Here is a 10,939-nt window from a genome sequence, read left to right as displayed (position 1 = left end):
GTGGGAGACTCCCCACGATCATGGACCTGGGCCAGGGCAGCCTGGTGGATTGTCCATCTCATCACCGCATAGTCCCGCACACTCCAACTCTAGCGTCTCCTATTTACATACCTTCCTGGTCCCCCAAATCCGATGAAAACCTCCATTGAAGTATTACCAGAGGAGATGCTGACAATAAGGAGAAATAAGTGAAAAGCAGTTTTGTTACAATGTTTGTAGTAAAAAGGATCCAGGAGGTGACATTTGTGGAAATGGGTCATTCCATTTAGGTCAATAGTTAAGCACCGCATCATTTGGAAATTGGAAAAGCCAGTATCATCAAACCTTTGGTTGTGTAATCAAAGGATTTTATTGAACATATTCTATGCACAAGGTACTCTGTTCTGTTCTTTGGACATACAAACGTGAGTGACAGACAGAGTAATAAAAATGAGTAATCCTGTCCCCAAAGGTTTACGGTCTTATCTGGGAAAGAAAATACATGCCCACAACAACAACAACAAAAAGTAAAAGTAAATACAGAATATTACATAGTAAATGTTGGCTGTGACGTGAACAGCACAGGTGATAAATATTATAGGAAATCAGGTGGGGATAACTAGCACTTCTGGTTGGACTGATCAGGGAAGACTTCACAGAGAAGGCAAAAGGTGATGCAGAGCTCCGATGGCGCTCTGGGTGTACGTCTGCGCTATGACGTACACCCCTTCTGAGACAGGGAACTGTGTATCACAACTCTGGTAACACTGAATGAAAAGATCGTTCAGCAACTTTTGCTGGCCGATAGCCCTGCTGTGAAACAGACTGAACCCAGTGCTTCATACTTTTATTTAGATGCAATGAACTAGCTCCCGTGAGAGAGTGTCTCACCCAAACTCATGCAGTTGGCGATGGCAGTGTGCTGGCTTGTGTTTGTGTGTGGGTTTGTGTGTGTGTGTGTGTGTGTGTGTGTGCGTGAACTCACAGATACTCTAATAAATGAACAGCTATAGCCATTTAGCTCCATGAGATTCTATCCTCCCTTTGATATAATGACTCTGGATAAGTGACATGTCTTCATCCTGAAATCTCTGCATTGAGAAAACCAGGACTGTGTCCATCCCATTCCGTTCCCTTAAAGAGAGTCTACACATATACTGGGAAATGTGAAACTAAAACCTTTCTGACTTCACTTGAAAAGGATACAATTGACCCAAGATGAGCAAAGCCACTGAAAAGATGGCTCGTTCTCCAGGTTGGTGCATTTTTCTACTTTCCCATTGACTTCTTTATTATATTTTCGCTTTCTCAAACTTCTCTACTCAGAGGAAGTTTTTGTCGTAAAAAAAAAAAAATAAGGGAGAATGAGACTCCGCTCATTGACAAATCTCATGGACAGTCTCACTGTCCCATTTGTAAGGTAACATCATTAATACTGGCTTCTTGGTAGGATAACGAGGGACTACATGTGGCCTCTTTTCCTTTATCCACTAATTTTCTTCCACTGCATCTGCCTGTGTGCTTGCTTTATAAACGAGTTTTTTTTTTTTTTTCTAGAAGGGCTTTTACCTATAATACTGTTCTTCTATCAGGTGGCTCCTGGTTTGAATGTTGAATTTGTTTACATACAAGGTTAAGAAAATGAGTGGCTCATTACTTGAAATACGATATTTCTCCTTCCTCAGCGCCGGTTTCAAAACATCATGTTGTTGGTGGGGGTTGATCTGACACTGAGCAGACAGGGCGGCCGTCAGTGGCTCCACGGTCTTGAGGAGAAAGTCCACGACTGGGAGCCAGCGGACTGGGGTTTCTGCCTTTGGCTCAAGCCTCGATCTAGGCTTCAGTCTTCTTCACGTGAACATCTGGTTCAAAAGCGCTACGCTTTTCACTTGGCTCACAGCCAAAGAAGTTGCATCTGAGCCCAAGCCAGGCCACTGTGCAATCAATTTAAATTTGGAGGGTGGAACGTACTGACAGTTGGATTCCTTTTGTCCAAAGAACCAGCAATGACCTACTTAGAGTCAGCCCAACTGTTGGTGACTATTCACGAGGGCCCTCCCTCAGCAACCCACAGAATCCAGCCAGGTGACATCGCGGGCCACCATTGCCACGAAGAGCCAGAGCTCTCTTCCCGAGGATGAACATGATCCAACCGTGCGGAGCTGGAGGCCCCGACAAGACCAAGGTCCTGCCGTCCCCTTGAAGATGCCCAGGACGATATACACAAGAGACGGAGGGTGGGGGAGATACATGTGGCAGCGCAGCACAGCTCAGACAGGGGGCCGTCCATCCTCGTGTATTTATGCTTCACATGCTCCTCCATTAGCACCACTGAGTGGGAGGTTTCCATCACAATCCCCAGAGGCAAGGAGACAGGAATCAGCGTATTTCTCCTGGGGGTTCCGCCATCCCTGGGATGTATGACCTGGCCAAGAACGAAAGTCACAGCCTTAACATACAAGCAGCAAAATCCAAAAGCCCCACGACCACGGCATATAGAGTCACTTTTTCTGGAACAGCAAGCCCCTTTGGGTATACCCCCCTTGGCAAATGGAGAGTCACTTCCCTTTAAGTCACTCTGGAATCCAGGGAAAGCCTTGTTCTCTTGGCTGCAAATGCTGAGTTGCAAACCTTGTCTGTCTCAAAGCTGGACAATGTCCTTTCCTCTTGGCAAAGACTTCTTTCTTTGTACCAGGCCCTGGGGCTGCTGCAGAGGGTCCCAGTCACAGAGGCCGCTGGAGCCGGGAAGTACTGGAGTGGGGGCGGAGGCTCTCGACATCTCTCTCTGTGTCTCTGTCACTCTGTGTGTCTCTGTATGAGTCTCCGTCTCTGTGTGTGTTGCTCTTTCTGTTTATTTCTGTATTTCTCTGGGTCTCTCTCTTTCTGCAACCCTCAGCCTCTCTCTGCATCTCTCTGTCTGACTGTGAAGCTAGGGGTCCCAGGGTGGGGTCCCTGTCTCCCTGTCTGGTCTTCTCTCTCTGGATCTTGAGGGACATGCAGACAGAGGGTTGGAAGACCTGTTTGCGCACGTCCGTGTATCTGCAGCTCTCTTCCCACTCCGAGCTGCCATACCACGTCACTAGGTGTCCCCATCTGTCTGCTTCCCGCTTGGCTCCCTTCTCTCTGTTTCTCTCCGTGTCTCTGCCTGTCTCACAGACCCTACCTCAAATGCGAATTAACTTCTACATTATCTCCAAGGCCTCTCACAGATAGCGTTCATCATAATTCCTTGACCTTTTCACACTAGGGAGAAGAGAGAGGCCACAGTGGGAAATCTGGGGATGTCGATATGATGGAGGATGTCCAGGGGGCTAGAGAGGAGGGGGAGAGGGCGCAGCCGTGTAGAGCAGACGCCTCTGCTCCCTTCCCTCTGAAATACACTCAGGCTGGTGTGCAAGCATCCTCAGACAGGCCTGACGCTTTTACGGGGACAATAAAAAATTTCAGAAGCCCAAGAATTAGAAGTGTGCCTGTCTCTCTAACCGTAGCTAGCTGAGAGTAGATTGTGTAAGGAGAATCCTTTCAATCAAGAAAAATCATTTCTAATTAGAATGCATCAAACTGTGATTTTTTTTTAAAGAAATGTCATATACATGCCATGTATGTGGGGACCCCACTGGCTTATCACTCACCTCCCAAGTTAGGAGTGTGGCCGGGTTTGTTAGCTTGGCCCTTTGGTGGGGTGACGAGAGAAGTCAGAAGAAAGGTTCTGTGGAAGACAAAGGATAATTGGATTTGTCATTAGTGGTCTGTTTTTGATTATCACAATTATCTGAAGCACATGGAGAATTATTTCACTAAACACAGTATTTTACAGTATATACTGTGTTTAGATTCCACACATAAGTGAACCGTAATATTGTATATCACTTACATGTGGAATCTAAACAATAATACAAATGAATGTATAGAGCAAAACAGAAACAGAGTCACAGATACAGAGAATGAACTAGTGTTACCAGTGGGGGGGGGAGGGGCACGATAGGGGTTGGGAAGTAAGAGATACAAACTGCTGGGTATAAAATAAACAAGCTACAATGGCAAATAAACAGCACAGGGAACGTAGCCATTATTTTGTAATAACTTTAACTGGAGTGTAATCTATAGAAATACTGAATCACTATGTTGTACCCCTGAAACTAATACTGTAAATTAACTATATCTCAATTTTTTTTAAAAAAAGCACATGGAGAATTGTGACCTACAGCAGACTAATTCATGCTTTCACTTCACCCCTCTCCTTCATTATATTAGAACCACTGACAATATGGAAACACGCTGGTGTGAGAGATTCCCCTTTCTCCATGGCCGGACCTGGATCCCGCTTCTCCTGAAGGAGTCTCTAGTTTGGGAGGGAGGTGGAGAGGAGGTGGTTGAGGGCCATGGAGAGAGAGAGAAACATGAAAACGACCCCCAGCCCTCAAACAGCTCCTTCTCAGCGGGTCTGCTGAAATCCTCCACGGTCCAGTCGTCCCCTTGGGATGTACCTGGGTCTGAAGTATCCTTGTATTTCAGGCATATGGTGTGGGTTGGTAACACAGTCCCCCACTGGTGGGGTCACCACCACACCAACATAGACCCATTCACCCCAGTGGATATAAAATGAATGCAGACAAGAACATTTACTATCCTGGGCTTGGGGAGTGGAACTGACACTCCCCAGGCAGGTGCCCCAAGGAGAAAGAGTTACATCTGGACCGTAGGAGATTGCTACCTGGAGCAGCCTACAGAGTAGGAGAGGGGAGGACAGACGATAGTCTACTTCCTCTGAGTAGGGCTGATAAAGCTGATTTTCCACTACTGGGTGGAGAAAAGGTAGGACCGTAAGAAGTTAGGATAAACTTGCCAAGGGCCTAGGCTAGTGGTTGTTCACCCTGACAGCATGTTAGAACCACTGGGGAGCTTTTAAAAAAAATAACTAGGTACACCAGAAGCTGTCACAACATTATAAACTGACTATACTTCAGTTTTAAATAAAGAAAATTAAAAAATAAATGACTCAGCCCTACCCCAAGAGTTTCTGGTGTAACTTTTCTTGGGTGGAGCCTGGAAGGTGGTATTTTTTAAAAGCTCTCTAGGTGTTTCCGAGGTGCAGCCAGCGTGGAAAAACCACTGACTCAGATAGTCAACAAACTGATAATGAAGTTCTGGGTATAATCCTGACTTAGCTTGCAGGTAACAACACAAGGGGAAGTGGGCAAAATAACTATTTTCCATAGCCCTGAAGAGCAGGATCTCCCTGGGGTGGCTGGCTGCCTGGATCAGTACTGAGATCACAAGAGAAAAGCCGGAAGGGACTGGAAGAGCCAGGTCTCTCTCCTGAGAGCACGGTGGCCCACCCGGGGGAGGTGGTAAAGGACAGCTACATCAGGTAGGCTGGGTGGAGGAAGTATTTACATTGCTAAGATATTTCAGAAGGCTTAGATGAATAGATCTCAACCCCGACTACCTTAGAGCCACCTGCAGAGCTTGCAAAACTCCCCAAACCCAAGTCACACTGCAGACCAGTCCAATTAGAATCTCGGGTGTGGGGAGGGGGACCGGGCAGCATTTTTTATAAGCTTCACTGGTTGATTCTGATACTCAGCCAAGATTAAGAACCACTGCTTTAGATCATTATTAATGTTTATTCTTAGTAAAACTTGGTTTGTTTGTGTGTTTGTTTGTTTCCAGCTGGAAAGGATGAGGGCCATCAGCAATCACCTAGGTATGGAGATGGAGGACTGGGAACAAGGCCAAAGCTTCGGGAAGAGTAAGGCTAAAAGGGGACAGAAAGCAGAGAAGAGGAGGGTAAAGAAATCAAAGGGGAGGAAACAGAAAGGAAAGGAATCCAGGGAGGGGGCAGTGCTGGTACTTGGGGCCACAGGGTGTCCAGCCCCCGGGGACCCTGCCCTGCTCCCTCCAGACCTCCTGCAATGCCAGTCCACTGCAGGCCACGTGGTTCCCTTCAGACGCTGGCGTGGGAAATCTAGGTCACCTCTCCTCTCATTACTGGGTTTGTTCCCTAGATCAACCCTGAATTTCCTTTTGCTGCCACTTGAAAATTTCCCAGTTTTCCCCTCACTTGGAACAGCAGGAGGGTCACACCTCTGCATAACAATGGTTTCTAAGTTAGAGGAAGTGAAGATACTTGAAAGGGCTTGTATCCTGTCCCTGAACAGGCCCCCAGCCTTCTTTTCAACTCCAGTAACCATGGCAGCGGGCCTTGAGAGTCAAGCTATCAGGAAGATCTTTGTGGAGGGTCAGAATTTGTTTCCCTGGAACCTGCACACTTTGGATGTGGGTCAGCTCATCAGAGTCACAGTGAACCAGTCATGGGGACCCGAGACTGTCCACCGCCTCTCCTTCCTCTGTTTCATCGCCTGCTCTCCTGCTCTGTGGTTTGAGGGTCACCCCTCCAGGCCCTGCCCCCATGTCACTCTCTTCTGATTGCATTTAAGTCTACTTGCATCTCTTTGGATGTGGTCCCTGCACTCCAGGTAGAATCTGAACAGCGTCAGAGAGGCACTCACTCAGCACTTCTGGATAATCCCTGCCCCAAAGTGTTAGGTGATGGTTTCAGTAACACCTCACATGCCAGAAACTCCGACGTGGCTGTTACCTTGTCAGGCTTTTAAATGCAAAGAGTGAGTGTGTGGACTTTACCTCTGATGTCCTGGAGATCCATTTTGCAGAGGTTACTCGATCCTTTAAAGCTTGTCTTATCTGGGTAGGTAACAAAAGGCATTAAGAATTAAAGATTATAAGAAACGGACACGTGTGCTTTGGCCTGGCAAACACTGTGATGAGGGAGTGTTTTATCCAGAATTTAACCCTGTAAATGTCAATATTATTATCCCCATTCTACGACTGAGGAAATTAAGACTCTGAGATTGAGTGACATCCAGCCAGTCAGCTACTAAGAGGAAGAGTGGGGGCCTGAGTTCAAGTCCCCTGACTCCGGACCATCCCATCAACTTTCCCTGAATCCCTCCTGCGGAATACGGGCGCCCTCTGCTTGAATCTGCTCCCGATTTCCTTCTGCTGCACAAAACACAAAATGTTACTCGCCTTCCAAGGACTCGAAGAAGCTCTGTCTTCACAGTCAATGTATGGCAAAGTTCTCCAGCTCAGAGGGACTTCCCCCTTCCCTGAACGTGCAGTTTTCTTTGTCACAACTCAGCCTCGAAAGGGAGAGAAGCTCTGCCTGGGGTTGGGGGAGGGGTCTGTGTACTCAAGAATCCATCCAGATACTTGAAGACACACTGGAATATCTATTTAAATTTTTTTCTCATCTTTTTTTTAATTTCATGTTTCATAATGTGCACAATAGATACTTTGTACATTAATAATATACACATCTGGGGATAGAGGCTCACTGCTTTTTTACTGATCCTAAAAGTTAGAAGAATACTGGTATGTACAACTTTCGGTCAGCCATGTATGGTCCTGTGACATCTTTGAGTGTTTATCTTTTACATTATAATTTTAAATACAAGAGGTTTTGATCTTGATAGGAGGTTCCGTGTCTTGGGGTTCTTTACACATCTCACAACCCCTGACTAGTAAGTAACAAGGTTCACTAATACGTAATAAGGCTGCTGTTGCCACTTTGGCTGTAAATACTAATTGTGGTGTCTGTAAGAAAAAACATAATCATACGGTCTATAACTACATAATGCCCTAAGTGCTTTCTCTGTGTGTTCATCTGGGAAATTGCATTTGTTTTTTATCCTGATCTAGTGGAATAGGCAGGGAGAACATCATTATCTCTGCGTTCCAGTTGAGGAATCTGGGGTTCATGAGTTAAGGGACTCCCCAGCAGCACACAGCTAGTCCAGAGAAATATCAAGTCTAAAGGACTACTTACCCAGCTGTCACTTCTTTTACTACGTGGGTATGGTATCCTCATAAGAAAATGAAAGGACCTCTGTGACATGTGTTTTTCGCAAGCCTTGGATAGTAACTTAATAGTAGGGTAGCATTGGCAGTACAGTAATTAAATACATAAAGTAAAAAATAAACCCTGCAGTGAAGGCGTTTGCATCCGCGTTTGAGAAAATTTGCTTTTATCGATCTAAGAGGCAGGGTAACACAATGGAAGGTGGGTGATCTTGGAAGCCTGAGTAAACATTGATGTTTTGTTCATTTGTTCAGTTTTTATTTGTTTTCACCTCCCAACAACTATACACACTCATCTGTATTTGGAGAACGCCTTTCCTTGACTCCACTGCTCTGCAAGGGAGAAGCCAGGAACTCACCCTCCCAGCCTCCCTTGCAGCTAAGATGTCACCACGTGACCTGGGCTCAGCCAATCAGACCTGACAATGCAAGAAGCAGGCGCCTGTGGCCCTCAGCAGGCAGAGGGGAGGAGTTGCAGGAGCAGCAACTCTAGCTCAGCCCCCACTATCTGACGTCGCCCTGCTGGGCAGTGCTGTCGGTGCCCAGCAGAGTGCGGAGGGGCAGTGGTGTCTCACGTGGACCCGTCCGTGCTGTGAATTGGGAACTACTCTTTGTGCGCAGCCTCCATGCCCCCAAGCCAGAGAGACCTTCCCAAAGATGCGACTGTGAGATTTCATCACATTTTCTGCTTCAACTAGTTAGAGTGGGTTTCTGCGGAGATCACGGGCAAGCTCCTTAATCACTCTGAGTCTCAGGTTCCTCATCTGTAGAACTAAAACTACGCATACCCAGCATCATTTTAAGGATGAGAGCTAAGGTACCTAAAATGCTTAACACCCTAAGAGCTTGAAAGCTGGTAGATATTACTCGCATCATGGAGAACAGTGATGTCCTTCTTAAGTGTCTGCGCACATGGCTGAGGTGAAAGATTTCAATAAGTGGTCTTTACAAGTGAGCATTTCAGGGCCAAGTACTGATAATGCAGAGGAAAAAGAAAAAAAAAAAAAAACAAGAATAATTTACAGTACCTTGGGATCCAGGATTGTTCCAAACACCAAGATGAAAAAGCCCTGGGAAAGATGCAAGAGGGAGGAAGAAAACATTTAACAAAATAATAACGATAATAGTAATTAACACTGGCACTCATCACCAGTTTCTATTCTGGTAGAAAGAAAACTGAAATAAAAGCAATGATTAAATCTTTGACTCTCTCATTTTAAGGTTACGGCACCTAGATTGATCCGTTCAAAGTGCCAGTCACTCTTCTAGACACTCGGGTACCTCAGTAAACCAAGCAGACTGAGGTCTGAGATTCACACAAGGATACTACAGGAATTTCTTTTCAAATTTGGGCGAAATAAAGTGTTTTGCATTTCTCAGGAGCTGTGCGTCTCACCATTAAATAATGATCCAAGTTAGAGTCCGAGGACATGTTAAACAATGGATGGCAGCCTTGCAGTCCCTGAACAATCAGGAATGAAAGAAATGTTCACAGAAAAAGCAAAAGCAGCTGCGCTTAGCTTTCATTAATACCCGCAACCTCCTTCCCGCATCCACAACCAAAACTGGTATAAAGCTTGCAAACAAAAATCAAGTACATGGATCCTCAGAAAAATGATTGAGTTTCCAAGTACATTAACAGGTGCTCAGACATAGGTGCTCTGAAGATGATGATATGGAAGGAATTAATCAGTTCTCATATGTCTTACCATGCATACAAAGACAGACCCCATTAAAGTCAAATAGAGGCTGTTCCATTTACGTTTTCAACTTATTTTTATTTTCATAGATATATAGATATAGATATATAGGCACAAATCCACTCTGGAAGAAGGAAGGAAAGTATTCATCTCATTTTTCACATAAGGAAGCTCAGAGATTCAGCTTTCAAAATGTGATAGACAGCATCGTTCATTAGACAAAATCTCTCTTAAAGATGTGGTTACTCAGGCCTTGGTTCACCTGAGAAGAGATGTGAGCTAATGATTTAAGCATCCTTGGTAAGCGGCTTCGATTTCATCATCAAATGTGACTCTTATCCAAGCAGAGGCCTGTTAAGGCTCATGGGTTTAACATAAATGGCACCATAAAGATGTCATAGCCACGTGGTCATCGGCAGGAACAATACCAACCCCCGGTGACCATGATCTGTGAAAGCTCAGCTGAGAGGTGGAGGACTTCACGGGACAAGTGTCCTCATCAGGTACCAGGGCGTGGCCATGTAGGTCATCCATTCTCCCAGCACAATAAAACACACTCCCCATTCGGCCAGTCCAGCAGGCACTCCGAAGTGTGGCATGCTTCCATCACACTGCTCTTTCGTGTGACACTCTTAGCCTGCAAGATAACTTTAGAAATCTGTCATTGTGTCTGCTAAGGATATGTGACTGCATGGTCCCTTTAGTTATAAAATGTCATTTGTATAAAGATGCTTGAGCCAAATACATCCCAGTCTGGTTTTGGTACTAGGGGTACATTTTAAATCAGAATCTTCATAAATTTTTTCCAAGAATTAAATTTTTAAAAGATCTGCGGACCACAATTCTAGCCTGTTTCCTCCACAAATATATATCCCCTTGACTAAAGGACTAAGAGTAATTTCTCTCTTGGTAGGATTTTCAATTTCTTGAGTTTGGACTAATTATACTCATATGAACATTTAGCATAATGCGTGGCACAAAATAAAGAAGAAATGTGGTGTCTCTGTGTATTTGTGTGTGTCTGTGTATGTCTGGGTCTGTGTTTGTATTTAATTGCTTTACTATACAATCTTCATCTGTGCAGCTATAAATACGGAACACGGAAATATTCCACTAGGATCACGTTTCACTGGCCCATGACATCTTGAAGAAAGTTACACAAAATGTCATTCAGAAAATTTGGATAAAATATTAGTCACAGAGTTTAGTAACTGACTGAGAAGAAGTCACTGGAAGCAGCTTCTCTGAATTTCCTTTGGTAGATAAAGTGTAATTTGAGCAGATAAATCTCAAGATGTTTTCTCAGGTTTTAAAATACGTGCTTGAGGGGAGGGTATAGCTCAGTGGTAGAGCACGTGCTTAGCGTGCACAAAATCCTG

General features: G+C 45.1%; 1 protein-coding gene across 3 annotated transcripts in view; it reads right to left on the bottom strand.

Moving 5' to 3' along the window:
- Positions 1–330: 330 nt before the first annotated feature.
- ADGRF2 (adhesion G protein-coupled receptor F2) overlaps positions 331–10,939 on the bottom strand; it is a 29,895-nt gene continuing 19,286 nt past the window's right edge. The window contains exons 7-10 of one of the 3 annotated variants that reach the window (XM_006190727.3): positions 8,889–8,930; positions 6,625–6,684; positions 3,612–3,688; positions 331–2,404 (exon numbers count right to left, since the gene is read on the bottom strand). In XM_006190727.3, coding sequence (XP_006190789.2) covers positions 3,641–3,688; positions 6,625–6,684; positions 8,889–8,930 — 150 coding nt within the window. In that variant the 3' untranslated portion in view covers positions 331–2,404; positions 3,612–3,640. The other 2 variants (XM_032463216.1, XM_032463215.1) reach the window with 2 other exon arrangements.

Source organism: Camelus ferus, chromosome 20 (genome assembly GCF_009834535.1).
Source record: "Camelus ferus isolate YT-003-E chromosome 20, BCGSAC_Cfer_1.0, whole genome shotgun sequence".
NCBI lineage: Eukaryota > Metazoa > Chordata > Mammalia > Artiodactyla > Camelidae > Camelus > Camelus ferus.
This window is presented reverse-complemented; position numbering and strand designations above follow the sequence as displayed.